This window comes from Pteropus alecto, unplaced genomic scaffold (genome assembly GCF_000325575.1).
Source record: "Pteropus alecto unplaced genomic scaffold, ASM32557v1 scaffold3, whole genome shotgun sequence".
Classification (NCBI taxonomy): domain Eukaryota; kingdom Metazoa; phylum Chordata; class Mammalia; order Chiroptera; family Pteropodidae; genus Pteropus; species Pteropus alecto.
The window spans coordinates 151,005-171,591 of NW_006442484.1; the positions used below are offsets into that span (position 1 = coordinate 151,005).

General features: G+C 48.3%; 1 protein-coding gene and 1 pseudogene across 4 annotated transcripts in view; both read right to left on the reverse strand.

The window, feature by feature from the left end:
• Positions 1-483: 483 nt before the first annotated feature.
• On the reverse strand, positions 484-3,090 carry LOC102898289 (annotated as a pseudogene).
• An 11,946-nt stretch (positions 3,091-15,036) lies between these two features.
• The window catches only part of CFAP298 (cilia and flagella associated protein 298), a 7,651-nt gene continuing 2,100 nt past the window's right edge, over positions 15,037-20,587 (reverse strand). For 3 of the 4 annotated variants that reach the window (XM_025039516.1, XM_006920967.3, XM_015596761.2), the window contains exons 3-8: positions 19,678-19,845; positions 18,066-18,133; positions 17,446-17,604; positions 16,438-16,569; positions 15,614-15,709; positions 15,037-15,334 (exon numbers count right to left, since the gene is read on the reverse strand). In XM_025039516.1, the coding sequence (XP_024895284.1) occupies positions 15,224-15,334; positions 15,614-15,709; positions 16,438-16,569; positions 17,446-17,604; positions 18,066-18,133; positions 19,678-19,845 (734 nt within the window). In that variant the 3' untranslated portion in view covers positions 15,037-15,223. Of the gene's footprint in view, positions 15,335-15,613; positions 15,710-16,437; positions 16,570-17,445; positions 17,605-18,065; positions 18,134-19,677; positions 19,846-20,587 lie in introns of those variants that run through there. The other variant, XM_025039517.1, reaches the window with a different exon arrangement.

The following is a 20,587-nucleotide window of genomic DNA, read 5'->3' on the forward strand; positions in this document are numbered from 1 at the left end:
CCACCTCCCTCATTTCAACCACGAGGGGCCACTGTGACCAGGGTCTTGTCACAAACATCTCCTTCTACAAACGCTCTATGAGTATATAAGTTCGTATGTATTTAATTCTCTTTTTAAATAAATGGTCGAGTGCACACACACAGTTTCGCACCCGATTTTTCTGTCCCCAGTCAGTCCGCATACCGCGGCCTGTTCTCTTCATGGCTGCAGGGCGTTCCGCTGAGTGGCAAACAGTAATTTACTCGCCCGCCCCTTTGTGAAGGACACTCCAGGTGTTTCCAATCTTTGGCTGTTACAGTGTTGTTAGGTGTAGCAGATTGAATGGCATCCACCTGACCGACATCAGGTCCTAAGCCCTGGAACCTGGAAATGTTACTGGAAATGTTACGGGGAGGGGAAAAAGTCCTCGAGATGTGATTTCATTAAAACTTGTAAAACAAACAAACCAAAAAAACAACAAAAAAAATGCATCGCAAATAGGTTTTATTTGTCACCATGGAAAGTCTGAATTTTAAACAGATCCTGGGGGCGGGGGCGGGGCGCAGATCCATCGGCTCGCTCAGCTGGACCACCTGTGTCACCACCGGTAGCTTTTCCGGAACCGCTTCCGTCACTGCGAACGAAGCTCCGTGAGTTTTCCCAGTTCAAACCTGGTCTTCTTCGGCGTTTGGACTTTTCTCACAAGGACACCGTGGAGCCGATAAGCAGGTCGGCAGGACTTCTGCGTGTCCTCCCCAGCGCCGTCCGGAATCAGCGTGCTGGCAACGGCTTTCAGGTCGTGTGTCTACCCCTCTCGGGTCACGATTTCCATCGTCTTCTCCCAGATTCGGCGGCCCGTGGACCCTGAGCGTAAGACGTCTTCCGGATCCGACTGCTGCATTTTTAAATAAAACCAACACAGAATAAAAGAAGCAAATAACCATCGGGAGTCCTGACCGCCACACGAGCTTCGATCACGGTCTGCCATTTTTTCGACAAGGAGCACGTTTTGGCCCAGGTAAGAGCCTTGCCACGGAAACGAGGCGAGTTTTGCCCTAAACATCCTCAGTCATTAGCTTGAATTTTCTGAGTGCAGTTTCCTCATTCTGCAGATCAGCTAGGCTCACTTCAGAAACTCGATCCGGTTCAATTTTGGATCCTCGGGTTCTCGTGACCGGTGTTTCTCCAACATTCCTTATATGGAGCAGAGCCGGTGCTTTCACATTGCGCCAATCTTCTTTAACAAATGGGTCGACCACTTTCTTCTCGGCTCCCTTTTTGCCGCCTCTTGTAAGGCGCTTGTTCCTGCCATGGTGCCACTCGGAGAGACGAAAGGCTAAATTAAAGCTCTCGACGTAGGGAGATGATCCTGGATGGCCTGGGTGCAATCACGAATATCCCTGGAGAAGCAGAGGGACATGGAACACAGTCAGAAGAGAAGGCACACAGAGAGGGCCGACGTGAAGACGGAGCAGAAACCGGAAGGCTGGCAGGTGCCAGAAGCTGGAAGAGGCGGGGGGAATCCGCCCCCCAGACACTTCAGAGAGCACGGCCCTGCTGACCCCTCGATTCTGGCCCAGTGAGACTAATTTTGGACTTCCGCTCTCCAGAACTATGAGAGGATGCCACCAAGTTTGTGGTCATTCGTTACAGCGGCCACGGGAAACAAATATACTAGATATATCCTTAAAATGTAAGTCTACACACACAGAACGTTGTTTACAAGGACAGTTGGGGTTCCGATTGAGGGAGACTGGAGTGTGGGAGCTGACGAGGCCTGTCGGGGTGGTTTAATGGCTCTCGGGGCCTGGAAGGGGGGTTGGGGCTCAGACGTTCAGGTCAGTGAAGGGGCAGCAAAAAGAACTGTACGAGGACCCTGAGGGGTTGGAGAAGTGTCGCACACAAGGTTTTTGAGAGAGGAGACAGGACCATGATCTAGAAGCAATAAGGAGAATGCTTACCCCAGCCCCAGCCAGAGATTAGGGGCGAGGAAGAGGAACTGGCAGCCATTTCACAGGCTTCGCAGAGAGCAGGGTCCTCAGGGATGACCTGGGCTTTGGACGGGACAGAGGGAAGGGGACATTTAAGGGGAGCTTGAGTGTACAAGGGATTGTGCGCCTGTGGCACAGGTTCCCGAGGGCCAAATGGAAGGATGCAGCAAAGAGGTGGAGGCTAGGAAGTGGGGTCGGGATGAGAGATACCCCAGGAGTCTTGGGCGTCATGAGACATCAATAATGGGATAACGGGCGTGATGGGATCACCCAGGATGGCCACCAAACATGTCCAAAGGCACGGAGCCCTGGGACCGGCTCCATCCTTGTGACATCCCTCATTCGACAGCGTTCTAAGGAAACTTGACCTCGTGGCAGGCACCACGAGGGAGACCCCAGCTGGACCCAAACGTAACAACCGTCTCTCCTCAGGAGGCCCGTGTCCTGAGACCGAGGCCACGGCGTGCCACGTCCATCGTCTCCCTCCGTCATCATTTGGCTTCCGGAGACTTTGACCGTCCTCACACCACGTCTCCTGAAACTGAAAAACTGAACTGCGTGGCACTCTTTACAAGAGGGAGCTCATTTCGTCTTCACAGCCACCCTGTGAAATCGAGCACTATTGCCATTCCCGTTTTACAGATGGGGGAACCGAGGCAGACGAAGGTAAAGGAGCTGACGCAGATGTCACAGCCGGCAGGAGGTTGCGTCGGGGTTTGAACATGAGCCCATGGTCTCCACCCAAGCTCCCCTGCCTGCCACCCTCACAAGTAAGTATTGAAAAGTATTGAAAAGCCCAAACTGACGCGCGTCTGCTTCATGAGGGGTGCTGATCAATTGCCCCAACTCTGAAGTAAAAAAGGCTTTTCCTTTGATTCAGAAATGACTCCCCGACATTCCCCCCACCCAGGTACCCATTCCATAGTCAGCTCCTTATCGTTTCCTCCTCTCTCGGGGTTAAGCGCGTGAAAGGTGCTTGCAGTCATCACTTGCCATTTCAAACTCGCCAGTAGAAAATTCTCGGTAGAGGAAGGAACGAGAAGGTTGCCCCGTTAGATGTTGATTCGGGAGGATTAAGGGTTCTCACCTTCGTCAGTCTGACAGTCCGGACCTGCCGCATCTGGCTTCTTCCCTTTTTGAGGAATGGAGCTCAGAAGGCCCTTTGAGCGGTTCCTCTGTTTTCCTCTGGCAGGCGGGCGCTCTGCAGCCTTTCAACCCTCTGGCTCAGCCACATCTTGATTTTCCAGAGCCCGAGGCAACTTTATCAGTTCTGCTTCCGGTTTCTCTGGGTGTAATAAAATAAGCTTTGCAGGAACGGGCCCCAGGAGCTTCACACAGCAGAACCTCCTATGGGTTGTCACTGTACCAGTTAGATGCGGTTCATCTAACGGATGGCGCTGACGTGACCAGTATAGACGAACCCGCATAGGCAGCCCAGGGTGGCAGAGAGGCCCACGGTGTCGCAGACCCAGGATCCTTCTATCTTTTTGCCCAGTTTTCCTTCCCTAGGTCATCTCATAACCGATGCTGGAGCTCCGGCCATCACATCTGCATCCGAAGTCTCAGAAAGGAAAACGAGGAAGAGGAAGAGAAAGAAGTCACTTTGAAAAAGATGGTCCAGTGTGACGTCCACCCTTTCACTTTAATTTCTTTGTCCAGAGCTTTGTCACGTGGCTACCCCTAACTCAAAGAGTGCTCAGGGATGTCGTGTTTTAGTTAGTAGCATTGTATTCAATTTAAAAAAAATAATAATAGTGTTTTTTTACTAAGGACAAAGGAAAGAACTGCGATTGGAAGGCAGACAGCAGGCTTTGTTAGAGTCGCTCTACTGTATTGTGAGGAAGAAGGTCAAGGCCATGGGCTCAGGAAGAACTCATGTACTCAGATCAGTTAGTTGAAGTGCCGGTGAATAGCCCAGTTTCCCCGGGCTCAGCAGGTTGTCCATGTAGGAGGGGTCTCGGCCCGGTCGGGATCACAGCCCCCACTGGCCCAGATGTTGTCTATATGACAGTTTCAAAAGGCATCCTTCTTCTGGATGAATGTAGCCCCTGGACTGGTAACAAGACGGCGTTTGGAAAACTAGAAAAAGTCATCCTCTCTGGGTAATTGCGGATCCATGGTGAGCCTTTGCCCCTCACACCTAATGGGCAGGAGTGTTTGTGCTGTGCACAACTCAAACAACTGTGCGCCACAGCCCTGATAAAGAGGATGTAGGCTGGAGGCCGGCATCGTGTTCCTGGACCGAAGGCCTGAACAGCCACTGCGATTATCTCCCAGGTACGACCAGTACCTTGCCCTGGTGATACGTGTTCTCCCTCCACCCTGCCAGGCTGAGAGGGTGGAGCAAAGCAGTTAAGAAATCCTGGCTTTGCAGTTACAAGCTGGCTGACCTTGAGAAGTTTATCGACTCTCCTGAGACTCAGTTTCTTCATCTTTAAAATAAGAATCATAACATCTACCTCGGGATTCTTATCAAGATTCCGGGAGAGATAACTACGTGTATCAGTTAGCATTAGGTTCAGTTTCGAGAAGCAGAAAAAGCGAAAGATACGAGTTGATTTTCTTCCCATACTCAAGAAGTCAGAAGCTGTGCATGATGTGGCTCCCCTCTTCAAGGTCACCTCGCGACCCATGGGATCTGAGCGGTAGGGACACAGTAACCTGCGCATTGCACGTGGCTGGAAAGAGGGAGTGGATGAGTGAGAAGTTAAGTTGTTTAGAAGCCACACACAGTTTCCCATTTCAACCCCATTGGCCACAAATCACAAAGCCACACACTTCAGTAGGAGGCTGAGAAATGTGTTTGTTTTGTTTTTTTTTTTTATTCGAGATGGTCATGGCACCAGCTGAATATCGGAGTTTCCGCTCCTACAGAAGTGGAGAAGAGACACTGGGGACCAGCCTGGCCTGCCGTGGTGCGTGAAGCACTTAGCTCAGCATCGTGAGTTTTCCTGGGACGGATCGACTCCGTCTGACGCCCAGTAAGCGTGGGAGCGAGGCTTTCTTGAGCTCAGTTCCCGAAGAGGGAGAGCAGCATAACCAGGGCATCTTCTTCTCTCTCTGTCTCCTTGTACATGAAGGGAGGCTTCATGGAGGAGGAGGTCACTGAGTGAGCCATTGAAGCACGGGGAGAAGTCGCGTGGGCAGAAGCGTCAGGAGGAGGGAGCAGCGGGAACCGAGAGTGGAGGTGAGGGACGAGGAGGCCGTCTGGGCACTGTCGGGAGCCCTAGAAGCAGAACCTGAGGTGGGGATCCTTGTTCCGGAGATAATTAAGGGGTGGGGGGGGGGTGGCTCTCAGACCGGGGCGGGGAGGCAGGGTGGAATGGGAGAAGCAAGCCCAGAAGGATGTGGGTACAGCCTCCTCCACGGGGGCTCTGGGGCACAGTGTGCACACAGTCAGTCGCGGGCATGGGGACCCACCGAGGCGACTCCCCCTTGGCAGAGGGCCATCCCCTGGGATGGTTGCGGGGAATCACGCAGACAATGGCTCACGGCCCTGGGGGATGGGTGTGTCAGCCCAGCTAAGCACATGGGGGCAGCAGCGTGTGCCCAGCAATGACCAGCTCAGGGGAAAACGCGCAGCTCCGTGCGGCTGGAACATGGGGTGCAGGGAGAGATGGATGGTGACACTCATGTCGCTGGGGGTGGGGAACCATAGGATAGCCAGCTGGGCCCAGATCACAGCAGCAGCCAGTCAGTAGGTGGGTTTCGAGCCCCCACTGTGACCCAGGACCGGCCCTTCCCTCGGGAATGAGGACTTTGGGCTAGACTCTGAAGTTGGAGGGGAACCCTGGAGGAGACCAAAGCCGAGTGGGCACTTATCGTTCTCTGGCCACCCAGCATTAAACCAGCCCCGATCCGCTGTCTGGGGGACCCACCACCGAGCGGTTCTTCACGCTCTGCCCCCTGTTACAGAGATGACAAAGGTGGGCTCTCTGTTCTCCCTGACCGCCATCTGCTAAAGCCTAGCCTGTGAGCTCAGCTCAGCGACTGGGGGCTCCCGCTCAGGACTTCGAAACAGGAGAAAGTGAGGGGCAGGGTCAGGGAGCAGAGGGATTGGGCCCGGTGAGGTGCCCGGGGTCTGCAGGCAGAGGCCTGGCACTTGCCTTCTGCGGCTTCACGGCGGCGTGCTTTGGTCCTGCCCGTTTCCTGAGCCTCCCTTTGATGTTCTGAGCCAGGCAGTACCCTCCAGCACACTACCCGCCCCCCGAAGCTCGTCAGAGTCATCTCTGTTGTTTGCTGCCGTGAGCTCACAGTGGGATTCAGGCAGGACCGGGACAGAGACGAATCAGAGGCAGAGGTCCAGTTTGGAGACCACAAAATACTACGAGACTCCAAATCGCCTTCTCGATCACCCCAAAACAAATGATATTTCGTCGTTTTCAGCGGTCGAGGTAGTCTATTTTATTTTATTATAATTTTTGATTGTAATTCTTGGTTGAAATGGAGGAACAAAAAGTGGATTGATCCTCCCATCTGAAACAACTAAAAAAACAACAACAAAAACAATGTCTTCGAGACATTGGACATCAGGCAAAGACAGACGGCGCTTGCCCCTCTCTGCCTTGAGGGCAGTGTAAGGAGGGGCGGCCCAGGAGGAGCCACGCGGATGCCTGAGACACAGAGGGCGGGTCGGAGGAGACCTGGGTGGCTGGCTGGAGCACCCGGAACAGAGTGTTGAGACAGGTGCACAAGGAGAACCCGGAGGTGACAGAAGGCGCCTTGGACAACGCGCTGAGACCTAATTGGCACAGGCTCGTGAGGCAACTACTGTCCGAGGCCAGGGAAACACCACATCAAGGACTAGAAGGAACAGCGTCCCGCGTCCGGAGCTCACGGGAGCGGGGCTGCCGGCTCTGACCCAGCAGTTGTGGGTTGTGTCCGGTTCGTGAGGGCCTCCCTGCTCCCTCTGGCTCAGTCGCCCCTGGGGCCTGCTCCCCATGAGTGCCCGCTGCTACAGATCTGAGACCCCCAGGGCCTGATGGCAACCGGCTTCTGCTTCTGATTGCACTTGGCCACCACTTCATCCTGGCTCGGTCTCCAGCTATTGAGACTCTTTCTCACAGTGACAAAGTCTCGAACTAATATGTAACGGGGCTGTGTTTGGACCCGAGGATGTGTTGCATTTCCCACAGTTTTATATAAACTTCCTCTTGCGGACACAGCCCAGAACGCAACTGGGCTCACAGGCTGTGAACCTTTCTTTGAGATTCTAAAGTAAGCTGGCTTCTTTTTCACTCAGTTCCCCCAATATGGGCTCTGCCCCACATTCTGAGAGATGGGACTGGGATGGGCTGGTATCTGTGTGGGCAAGAGCCGCCCAAAGTGCTGTCCCCAGGGGCAGTGGCCGGCGTCCGGGCATCTCCTGTGCATCCTATCTCTGTGGGAGAGGCGGTCCCCTTCAGCACGCGGCCAAGACCGGTAGCCCACCCGAGGCCGAATTGCACGCATGAGCTCAGCAGCTCCCTCAGGCCCAAGCTGTTCCCCACACTGCTTGTGCTTGCCTATACTTTGTGTCGTCCTCATGTTTTAAAATGTAGGTTTTATTATCATTCAGGTGCAGTGAGGCCATCAGATCAGGAGACAGTCACCACTGCAAAGATAGCTGCTCGCCATTGCCAGAAGGAGGGGCCACCCCCTCACACAGGGCCACATGGGGAAGCACCGGGTCGGTCCAGAGGCTGAGGGAGAAAATGTGGGCAAGAGCCTTTGTTGTGGCTTAACAGGAGGGAATGGGCCGGGCCGGGCAAGCAGGCTTGGGAATGGCTAGTTCGGATCATTTCAGGAGCCTCTGGAGCACAGGGCTGTCCCTCGTTGTCTGGCACTGGCTCTGGGGGGGTTAGGACAGGGGGACAAATGGTCTTGCGTGTGACAGCCCTGTGAGAACTCAATAAAGGAGACAGTTGGGGTGGGTTCTGGATTGACTGATTTGCATATAAAAGGTGAACTCCCAGGTGCGTTGTCTGCCGTCTCTAGGAATCACCTGACCCCTCAGGAGGTGGTGGGGAGCAATTGTTCTGGATCAGTAAGGGAAGCATCAGAAACACATGGAGGTCCCGAATCTCAATTTTGACCAGGACAGGTTGGGGATGCCCAGGTGTGCCTTTTTCCTTTCGTTGGGCTAGCAATAATGCGATCCTGCATTTTATGCACCCGATATCTTTGGACCTCGTTTGTTCAATGAATTTCTAAGGTTTATGCTAGCTATGTCCACTGCTATTCATTTGTCTTGCTTCATACAAGTTATCTCAAGGATTCTCTCAACACCCCTGAGGGTGGGGGTGCCAGATACAGGTAGTTATCTATCTCATGTCTATTCTCCCTTTTCTCCTTGCTAGCAGAATTCCAATTTTGTTTAAGGTAGCGACGTGCTTGTCTGAAATACTGACCACTCCATAGTCTTTTATAGCCACGAGTGGCCAATCAATCAGTTCCGGCCAACGAGACATAAAGGGAAGTTGCTGGGCGAGGTTGAGAGAACTCTTTCAGAAGGGGCAAACACGGTGGCATCCACGATGTGACCTCTTGCCTTTTGCCCCTCCTCTGTCCTCCTGCCTGATACACATGCGGGGTGCTTAGAGGCACAGTAGCCATCTTCCAACCACGAAGAAGAAAGCTTCAAGCCGAGGATCTTAAAATAAGAAGCCTGGGTCCTTGGTGGCTTCCTCAGCTGCACCAGCCCTGAACTGCCTGCCCCCAGCTTCCTATTACATGAGAAAAATGTAGCCCCTATTTGGGTAAGTTACTGTGGCGGTCAATATCTCTGGTACGTGCAGCCCAGTGCCGTCCTAATGGGTGAAATAGGCAATGTTATTATTCCCATTGTACAGAGGAGGACACTGAAGGCTGAAAGGTTAGGAAATGACCCAAGGTCTTGCATCTCTTAAATGACAGAGCCTATTATGGACTGAATTGCCAAAATTCACATCGAAGCCCTAATCCCCAGTCCCTTAGAATGTGACTGTATTTGGAGATAAGGCCTTTAAAGGGGTGATTACGGTTAAATGAGGTCGCCTGGGTGGGAGCTGCCCTCATGTGGCCCTCGGCAAATGTGGAAGCCTCTCTCTCTCCTGAAGGAGGTCAGTGTTTGTTTCCTCATTAACAACTGGCACATTTGAGATTGACCTGACCACTTCTCGCCTTAGCTCCTCACTCATCCTCCACACTCAACCTCCTTAGACAGGCGGCTCTGGACAACCACCTGGCCCCCATCCGGTCATGTTTTGGAAGAATATCTAAGAGCAGGGAGAACTATGGCAGGGTGCAAATCATCTCTATAGTGTGGTTTGTGGTTTGTAGCCGGCGTCGCCTGGGAGTTGAATTTTATCAAATGCCATGTTAGCAACTATGGACATGTTCACATGATTTTTCTCCTAATGTTAAACCACCCTTGCATTTCTGGAATGAATTCTATTTGGTCATATTTAATGGATTTAATTAAATGGATTATATTTGCTTATATTTTTATTTTAAACATTTTACATCAATATTTATTAGTGCTACAGGACTGTTTTTGTCTGTTGTGATATTATATTTGCTTCATCAAAGTGACTTCAAATCTTTTCTATGGTCTGTAATAGTTTATGCAGCTTTGTAATCAAATAATCTTTAAGGTTTCAGAGTCCCTTGGTGATTTTTTTTTGTATAAGTTTAGAGTTTTTTGTCTTCTGTGGAAGTTGTCTGCCTACACATTCTATCTCTACTTGAGTTGATTTGGATACATTTTATTTTCTTAGAAATCTATCGATTTCATCTACGTTTTCAAATTTATTTGCCTAAATGAGTGCAAAATATTACCTTATTTTTTAAAAAATCTGCTCAATTATTTTTCTTTTGTCATTTCTTACCTCGTATACTTGTTTTCTTTTTTAAATCGCACCAACTGGTAGTTTTCAAATTCTTTTGATTTTTTAACCTACCTTTTTTTCGATGTATTAGTTACATTCTTTCAACTCACTGAATTTCTGCTTTGACTTTCATTGATTCTTTCTTCCTGCTTTCTTTGGTTTCCTTTGTTGGTCTTTTTCTAGTTCTTTATTGTTTAACGGATTTATTTTCACTTTTATGATTTCAGGTATTTACTGCTATATATTTTTCTAGATGTGACCGTGGAACCTTGCCACTGACCATGAAGCATGGAGTTAACAGAAAAGTAACATCCCTGATGCTAGCCCCTCCCCCACTTCCGTTAATCGATCAGCTTAAAGGCAAAGCAGCACCTGTACTAAGGTAGAAGTGCTGCCCCTTCGCTTGTCCTCATCGCCATCTGTCGTACCTTCTGCAGAAAGGTTGAGGGAAATGTCGAAATACTCGCTTTTGGCGAGAAAGAGTTAATAACCTGACTAAAACAGTGGCTCTGCCTCCAGGAGCTTACAGTCCATTCAAGATGACTGGACGTATAAACAAAGACTCTTAACTGCAAGCAGGCGGGATGATAAGGTGTAGTGACCACATCCCGAAACCTGCAGAATTGAGAAGGAAGATGTTCCTCAGCCCTCCCTGGGAGATGGGCAAAATTGGGCAAAAAAAGTTGTGTTATGTGGATGAGGCTTCAACAGAGAAAAATATTCTAAATTACAAATATTTAAATTTACTTTAAAAATACATTTATATACCGCCTTTATAACTACAGTATATGAAACATTTTGGATTTCGACTTGCAGGTGAAAACCTCTAGGCTCTCACTGCCAGCTTTATGAACATTATTCTCTGAGTTGGCTGTAAGGACCGACTACTTGAACTACATATGCAATTCCCAGGAGGCGACTTTGTTTTAGCTAACTTTCCTCTTTAAAAAAAAAAAAATGCTTTCTGGCTTGAACTACATAGGCAATTCCCAGGAGGCGACTTTGTTTAGCTAACTTTCCTCTTTAAAAAAAAAAAAAATGCTTTCTCGCAGATTTTACTACAAATATATATCTATAAAGAATAATTTTATAAATTACATAAGTTATCATTTTAATAAAATTTGTAATTTTACAGATTATATAAAAATTAATATAATTTACAGTTTTAAAATTTTTAAAATTACATCTTAACTACGATAGTATGTTCTGAAGCCTATTAGGAAATGTAGTTCCCTGTGGGAAAAAAAGAAAAACACCTGACTTCTTCTCAGTCTTGGGTTTATTAATTGTTTTAACAAGGATGGGATGCCCACATGATCTGAAATTCTGTTTTTTCCAAATTATTATTTTAAGCCAGGTAATGTTGCTTTTCCTTTTCTGACGTCTCCACTTGGGGTGCCTTTTCTAATATAGACAGCGTCAGTTAAACTTTAATAGGTCAAATTATATTTGCTAATAGTCAACTTGCGACATTTATTTCCTAGACATATTCACCAACTTTAGCATAAAACTATGAAAATCTTACATTCGGTAACTTAAATCATATTTATTTCCCAAGGGAATATCAAGAGTTTTGCTTCTCAGAAATTCTCTCATCAGTTAAATGTCAATTACCTAGAAATGACAAGAGCTTTAGGGTCTGGGAACAGTTGCGAGAAAAGGTGGACATCTATCTGTCCACGTGAGCCGAGTGCGTTCTGTGAAGGTCTCATAAACTCGGAGCGGCATTGTTTGGGGGTTTTGATTTGCATATCAGTGTCCTTAATTGCTTTATCTCCATCCCTTTTATTTTCCAATCTTAAGAGATTTAGTCATAGGATTCTGATAGCAGGAGCTTTGGGTACATTTTGTGTTTTGCTAATTTGCCATGAGAACACAGAGTCGCTCAGAGCCTATGGGATCTGTCCTGGCACAATGCAAATAGGATCATGAGAAATGGGAACGCACAGCATAATGCTCTTATTGTGTCTGCCTACTTTGCTTGGGGCAGGGAGGGGACAGTTAGCAGGCGGGGGCGGGGGCAGGGGACAGAGGAAGAGGGGCTCGTGAGGACCACAGTTTCTGTACCATCGTCACGTCGCCTACTTATTACACGGGCTTTGCTTTATTTCAAAGTGCTGCATTTGAGGAAGGGGCAGCAGAAAGGGCACTGGTACCATTCTCACATCCGTTAGCCTCATGCGGGTGGCCGCCTGGGCACCGGAGCACGATGGCCTCTCTCAGTGAGCCAAGGAAACATTATAAAATGTGTTCAGGTCCCTTGGGCTGATGTGCCAAGCGCACTCAGGAAAGGCAGTGACACAGCTATGGCCGTGTGCTCTGAGCACTTCTGCCACTCAACATGGCTGGCTGGAGGCTCAGGTGACAAAACTACATTCTGCATTTCATGACGATGGCTCATGTGGTCTTTTGGAATCTGGCCCCGTTGCGGGAACAGCATGGCCGTGGCTGTTGTGTTGGGTTTGGGCCCTTCGCAGACGTGTATCTCGTGGACGATCACTCGCTGTTCACTAGCACGTGGCTTAGTGTCTACATTAGTGTCTATGGAAAGTTATCACACAGTTAAGGGCGGACTCTGGGGCAAGCAGGTGGGTTTGTAGATACTTCACCTTGAGCGAATTAACGTTTCTGGCTTTTGGTTTCCTTTGCGAAAGAACAGTACTAGTCTCTTCCCAATCTGTGAGGTGTAAATAAGAAAATATACTCGGCAGTTAGCACCGCTGTCTGGGAAACAGTGAGGTGTAAATGCCAGCTATGACTATGTGACATCTGGTGTTGAACTTCTCCTGGAATGAACCACATTTCAGTCTCTCTGGGGCCAGTGGGGCTTTCTGCAATGCGCAGCGACGACTCCTGGGGTCTTGCGACAATCAGAGCATGGTGGGGGGTGGCTGTGAGGCTCTGTAAGAGAATTCGGCAGAGCTCGGACCCCCTCAGGCGTACTGTGCTCTAAGCACATGGCGATTAATTTCAAGCTCAATGACACATTCTTTGCAGAGCAGTTGCCAAGGAACGAGGCAATCTTAGGACAGAAATACTGCCTGTGTTTAGTTTGCTGGTCGAAGGGGTTTTAGGTGGTGTCACGTTTTCTTACTAGCATTCCTGGTCTCCATGAAATAACTACACGAGAAGACAAGTTAGGTACAAGGACAAAACCACAGACCCAGGTTGGCTCCGTACAGACAACAGGCCCTTCGTTGCCTTTTGATATTGATCCAAAGATGTCCTGGATTAAACGGACAGGAAACCGAGACCACACGCTCAAGTGGCTCTGTGGCCTGCCATCCAGCAAAGAGACTTTTGTTGAGAAGCTGCTTTCTGGGAAGTCCCCGGTGTGGCCCTTGGCTCCACCCGCTCTAGTGATGGGACCATGGATGATTCAAGTCACCACCGCCGTCCTCAGGGCTGGATGCACAGGGTGAACGGAGCAGCCATCAGGGACTATCGGGGACTGCTGGTCCCTCCTTCCCCATAGATGGCTACAATGGGGCTCCTCGCATTTACATCGAGACCAGCTGCTGTGTCCAAACAGAGCTCAGGGGGTTTGGGGCAGAGAGGACAGTTCTTATTTCACATGAGTATTCGCTAAAGAAGGTAGTGGGATGCTGATAATCTAATGATTTCCATACTCAAAAGTGAGTGACCCTTTGGCTAATAACTTCTGGTGATTTTATGAAGCAAAAGAGTAACAACTATCATGGCCACATGAAGCATATATGTCTCATTGAGTCAGTGAGAATTCCTAATAATATGGAAATAGTGGTTCTTAAGATCTGCTGTGATCACGTGGCTTAACATTTTTTGCAAGTCTGGCATGGATGTGGTGCATATAAACTATACACTGACAAAGCCAAGATGCTCTTCAATCAAAGGATCTTTACATCATCTAAGGACAGTTTTTGATGAAATTATGAAAATTATAATGAAATTATAATGACAGTCAGAAAGATAGATGTGAATTTGATTTCATACAATCTGACAATGAACCAAGAGTAAGGTATTCTCAAGACATAGAATCGGCTACAACCCACTTTAGAAACCGAGGGGCAGCTGCCCTAATAACTTGGTGGGGATGGTGGGGAGGTGGCGGACGGTTCTAGAAGGACCCGCGTAGGTTGCTTGGGGGACTGCTCTCCAGAGGGACCAGTCTCTGCCGGGAGCCCGAGTCTTCCCCTTGAGGCAGGGGACTAGTCTCAGTGAGTCTTGCTGCTGTGTCCCAACTTCCATTTCCTCTGGCCCATGGGGATGGGCAGAGAGAGACGGGGCTGGTCTCCAGCCCCTACAAGTTCTGGGAACCAGGTGGCTGTCTGGCCCCACACTCCAGGGACAGGCTGCCTCCGGGCAGGTGGAACCGGTACCCACCCTGCCTCCATCTTTGTGGCTGTTGGGAGCGTACGAGGAAGGAGGGGCGGTGGGCACAGGAGGCCGATCACTTCACTTCTTGGGCGAGCATGCCGCATGTCCGCCACCTAGGGGAACACTGTCCTACAGACCAAAAGTCAAGCAGGAGAAGATTTCTAGGCCAAAGTCTGAGAGGCACTTGAGCTGCTGAAGTGTCAGGGTTTGTGGGGATGAGTTGGGATATTTAAAATTAAAGGTGTCCTAGAAAACCAGTCATGATGAGTGACCAGTGTGTTCTGTGGCCAGATGGTCACTGAGCCTGATGCCACCTGTCAGTCTCAGTAGAAACTAAGCATCCTAAGCTCTGCAGGCTGAGCCCACAAGGGAGAAGCACCTGTTACCAGGACCTAAATTCGTTTTCAGGAAAAACCCAGAAACTACAGAAGAATTTGTTGTTTTAAGGTTAGACTAGGTTGACTACCCAACTTCCTAGGCCGGTTGGGCATCGCTAGGAGGTAAACTTCACCTTTGCAGCTGGGAGATGCAGGCTACAGTTATACCCTCCTGTGGGATTAGGCCTCTCTCAAAGGAGATTAACAAGAGATTGAGAACCCGCCTTCCACAGATCTTCAAAGAGGGCCCAAGAAAACGTGCAACGAGTAAGTGACAGGCGGCCTCTAGTGGCCACTGACGGTTAAGCCTCACATCGGATACTTGACAGAGAAGGAAAAGGTACTTTCGATTTCCTCGGATTCGACAGCTTCATGAGAATGAAAGAAATCAGAAAGAAAAAAAAATGTTCGTAAGTAATTAAATCCTTAGTATTTTGTCAAAGAACCTCAAATACTAAAGTCCTTAAATAAATATAATTTAGGCACTCTTTTTTGAGAATGTATTTAAGTTCCAGAACCTTTAATAACTTCTATTGTAAAAATTCAAACTAAAAGAAAAACTAGAAATGTCAACACCTTTTGCAGGAGGTTATGGGAATCTCTTTTAGTTGTTGTTATTTTGCCTAAGGAGAAGCAAGCTAATATTTCTGAAAGCTTCATCCACTGGCGACCTTCATCTTGGCCTCCACTTTATGTCTTTTACTCCATGAAAATGTCTTTTCAAAGCAGTGTTATCTGCCCACGGAGAATTTAAACAGGAGTCGTCATCATTTTCTTCCAATTTCTGGAAATAAATACGTTTTACTCAGGAAGGTGATTCGGGATTTTGCAACATAAAGAGGCTGGAGGAAGAACCCACGACCAGCCTCCTCCTCCCCCTCCCCAGAAGCAGGACACTTCGAGACTCTGACGCATGGGGGGTGGGCCTGGCAGGGCCCCTGCAGCCTGGAGAGGCTGAAGCCCTACAAAGCCCCTGCCACATCCTGCAGCAGTCACCTCCCCGCAACTGTCCCAGGCCCCTCGGTAAGGTGAGGGGGCGAATGCCCCAGATGCCAGCTGTTACCTTGAGTTCCTCCTGTCTTCTGTGATAATACAGCATCAGCTGTTTCTGCTCCTCACTGCTAATAATAGGTTCTCGGGCTGGAGCTCCTTGTCCCCTCTGCAAAGATGAGGGAAGAGCACATGGCGGATTAAGGCATTCTCACGGGGACAACCCAGGAAGTTACAGTGAATGTGTTGCGACCACCTCTGCCAACTGCCGAAGGCAAAAAGGCCATCCATTTCCGACCATCCAAAGCGGATCGTCGGGGGACACCTGGTCTTCAGCAGCCCCTCGCCCTAGGCCCTCGTGGCGGATGGAGACCAGAGGCTGCGCAATACCACCCTGTCACGGCCATTCCCAAGGCAGCCACTGCAGGCCCAGTGGGGAAGGGACGGGGTAATCGTGGGGGACCCTGCATCCCCCAGACGGGAGAGCAGTGATTTGGAAGAGCGCACACGGCCGAAGCAGCCGTGGGGCGCACGGCTCGCGGTGTACCCGTACACCCTCTCACCTCCCTCCTCGTTCATGGAGTACCCGCATGAAAAACTTTTCAAGTTTTTTGAAAAACTTGAAATCAAAAAATATTTTTATTTACTTGTAGCCCTATTTTTTAATGTTGAAATTAGCATGGCACCCCCCTCCCCCAATTAAAACAAACTCCAGATATTGCCAATCAATCCATATTTTCTTCCAGCTTCGGTTGGTGCATAAGAGGACAGTGTTAAGTCTGGACCAATAGGATTAAAGTATTTGCACAAGGAACTTAAAATCTTTCAGATGCGCTGTACATTTTTATTAGTTTGAAAGTAAATAAAATAGTGACATATTAAAGCAAAAGTACTTACTTGCTGAATCTTGACAATAATTTTGGTTTTTTCATTTTTGCCCACATAGTCGGAAAGCTTCTTTGTTCTTCTTAACTCCTTGGCTGCCCACCACAGCTGGGCCTCTGACTCCTCAATGACACTGAGCGCTGCCTGGGGCCGCGGTGACAACCCACTTTAAGGTCATCAGACACAGCAACAGTGGCCCTACCTGGGTGTGCGGACCCTGGCGGGCGCCCCTCCCAGCATGGGCGAGGCTTCGGGAACCTCGCCCGCCCCTGGCCTCGTGGAGGCCCCCAGGGGCAGCACTAACTCCCCCACTTACTCAAAGGTCCCCTTCATTTTAGTACCTTCCCGTAAGTTTCAACTCATGCCCTGACTCAGTGGACTTCTTGCTCTGGGAAGTGGGGAGTACCCTATCTCCTTTGCATCCTCATCCATAATATAAGGTCCCTCTTAGCTGGATTTTGAGAATACTGCCGGGGACGAACACTGGGATCCTGCTGGGTTTTTATGTCTGTTTGCCTCTGCATATTCCACCTGTTTGAGATGGCTCAGAGGAACAGATACTGTCTGATAGGATGAAGAATAAATGAGACAGACAAAGGAAAATGAAACATAAAGGTAGAAAATAACATGAAGCAAGGGGTAAGGCTGGAACACAAAACTCCATGCAAAGGGACCAATGCATTTGGGTAGAAACAGGCACAAATTAGGTTTCTGGATTTCTGATGCCCCCCCCCGCCCCCCAAAAAAGGGCAGTGTTTTCAGATACTCTGGATGGGCAGCCTCGCGAACCTTCCCTCCCGCTGCTCTGAGGGCCACCCTCGACCGTGAGCTCCGCCCCCTCAGGTCCTCGCCCCCTCGGGTCCTCGTCCCCCACTCCGCATCATGCGGCAGGATGGACAGCTGTGTACGAAGCAAAAAACTACACCCAAAGAGGAGGCTCTGACCTGAGGGGCTTCTGCTCTTTGGGGTGGGCGGGGGGCGGGGTGTGAACTCACCTGACAGGATGTAAGAGCCACATACCTGGGTTCCTGACAAGTCTTCCTTGTTTTCAAATTCCATCCGGATTGGATCGTAAGGCGGCAAGCCCATGGGATAAACGATCATCACTGCCCCTCGGAGCTGGTCCAAGGCATCCTTCACCATTTCCATGGTAACACAGACGCTGGCTTCCACTTGTTTCTGAAAGGGGGCCGGCATCGTTATCTACAATGCTACTGATCAACTCGACGAATATTCACCAAGTTCTGTACAAGACCCTTGACAGGTATTGCCAGAGCCACAGAAAGGATCACACAGCGCTGGTACCAAAGTGACTACCGTGTCTACCTTGGGCTGAGCCACATCCACCACAGCCTTTCATTTCCTCAAGTTCTTCAAAAAGGTAAAGGAAACAAAATCACAAATGCATCAGTTCATATTTATATCACGTGAATCACATTTACGCGAGCCAATAACATTTTTTGTCTGAGCTGTGGGAACTGGGAAGAAAAGCTAAGCCCTGCCCCGAACACGCTTGCTTCTCTGCTCTCTGGAAGGCTTAAAAAAAGAAAAGGAAAGGCTGGTCCGCAGGTAACTCTAAAGGCCAAAACTGGAGTTTGTATTTCAAAAGACAAGCTACAGAGTATGACTTAAAATCTAACCTTCGATATTATGGCTTTGGCTTCTTCTATCGTCTTCTTTAAAACTTGCTTCATTTTTTCATTTGGAGCTATAAAAATAAGAAAGGGAAGGGGGAGAGAGACAGCTGTCTTTCAAATTCTTCTTAAATATCCCGACCCCCTCTGAGTCGGGGAGTCAGGGAAATGAGAGGAAGTACAGGAATGGAATGTAGGTGGGGACACAAGCCCGCGAGAAGTTACGGAAACATCTCTTCAGGAGAACAGAGACCTGGAGTGCGCTGTACGCAAAGTGGCAAAGGCCACAAAGAACAGGAATACGTATCATGGGACAGATAGGGGTTGGCAAACCTTATGTGAAGGGCCAGTTTAACTTTTGCAGGTTATATAGTCGCTCTTGCAGCTACTCAACTGTCACGGCAGCATAAAAGCAGCCATAGATAATACATAACTGAATGGGGTGGCTGCATTCCAATAAACTTTCTTTACAAAAACAGGCAATGGCCAAACTTGGCTCGTGGCCCATAGTTTGCCCACCCCTAAACAAGAAAAATCATTAACTTGAACGTTTAGAAGCAAAAACAATGGAAATGGAATGTCCCAATCTAAGGGTGATGGGGCAAGTTCGAACCTTATATTCTTAAGAATAGTATTAATTAGACATTGAAAATACTAGAAATGTAAAACTATTAGAATAGTAATGGTTAAGACAATTGGTTTAAAGATGAATAATGAACTGTTAACCGGATCTTATGAGATATATAGATTTTTTTCATTGATGCAATTCCTTCTAAAAAGCAAAGAATCTCTCCAAATTGAGAATGAGTTTACGTGTGAAAAGATGTGGAAGACAGCCAACCATATTCCAGGTAAAAAATCAAAAGAAATAATACTAAAAATTCCAATTATCCCCAATATTTAAAAACACACATACATATTTGGGGCATGTAAAGACCTTGTAGGGACACTTTTGAATTTCTTTTGCTTCTAACAAAAGAAATGTGTTAGGCGCGTAGGCGATACTTAGGTGTTTGTTAAATGATCAATTATGTTCTTTTAAATGGAGCTCTCGATGCAGGTTAAAAGGGACAAGTTATCAAAATGAGTTATCATCCCTTTTCCCTTCAAATTCCACACGATCAACCATATACTAAAAGAAGAACCATTTCTTCGATGCTCGGACATGTACTGAGGTGCTTTGTGCCAAAGAGAAGCATGTCCTCGATTCAACTGGAGACCCTCGTGCTGACAACATTCACTTCCTTCTTTCACACAGAATCGTGAAGAAACCCGAATATCTGCAAACTGTAACAAAACGCAACCTTCAAGAAGTTTCCAATGATAATCCTCCCCTTAGGTCGAACCACATGGAATTGCGAGTTTTCAACGATTTGTGACCTAATTTCATATGGTTTACCTGATATATTTAAAAGCGTATCTTAGTAAGAGAGAGAAAACGGACGCTTCCTTTATCCGCCTACGTCATTCGGGATTGGTGTTTTACCGTGGGGAGTCACACGGTGCAGTACTTTATAAGTCCGTACAGAAATACCGATGTCAGTTTTTAACTGAAAGAACCGCTTTCATACTTGCTGCTATGTTCAGGCGGGCGCAGAGGAGAAAAATGCGGGATTACCTTGTCCATTCCTTCGTCCAACATCATCCTTTTTAAATAGTGAACCTCCACTGGGTATACATTTTTCACCCCATTCATCCCTTAGTTTCAGTTCTTCAATCTGGTCATCAGTCAGTCCTTGCATATTAGGAGGAAGAAACACGCCATGTTCTGCCAATTCTTCCATTTCTTGAAAGTAAGAGAAAGTTAGACAATATGCATTACAATCATCATCCTCACACCTTCTACCTCATTGGAATGCATGCTCCTTAGAGGTCAGGAGTCTGGCCCATCAGCTCACGATTTTATTTAATAAAAAGTAACACTTGCTGTGTGCCAGCCTTGTCCTTGACCTTTGACAAACGGTCGCCTATCCATCCTAGGTCAACAGAAGCACAGAGGGTTTAGGAGCTTGCCCACTCACAAACGGCTGGGCTGCAGATTCCCAGCTCTAATCTGCTGTGCTGTTGTACTTCCTGGCGCTCCGGAGGCACAGACTAAATTCATTGAAAGTCTGGATACATATCCACATAGGGCTTTACAGCTTTCCAAGTGCATTCACATAGATCATCTTAGTTAACTTAACCTTGTGAGGTAAAGGAGACGGTTATCGACATCCCATCTTCCCTTATTACAGCCATTTCATCTGAGGCTTGCTCAGGTCATACTGCTACCACTTTCGACAAAACTTTAAATATTTTATAAATAATTTGTGTACATCCAATTAGTGGGGAGGATTTCAGGCAGCTCACACCCCTCAGAAGTGACAGAGACAGGACAAGCCCTTGGTTTTCTAGTATCATATTCACCATTCGAATGTATGGCTCTATTATTTTTTTCTATTCCGTATATATTCACCCCAAATCCAGTCCACATTTTAACCTCACAAAATATCCTTCCTTCCTTTTTTCCTTCCTCTCTCTCTCCCTCT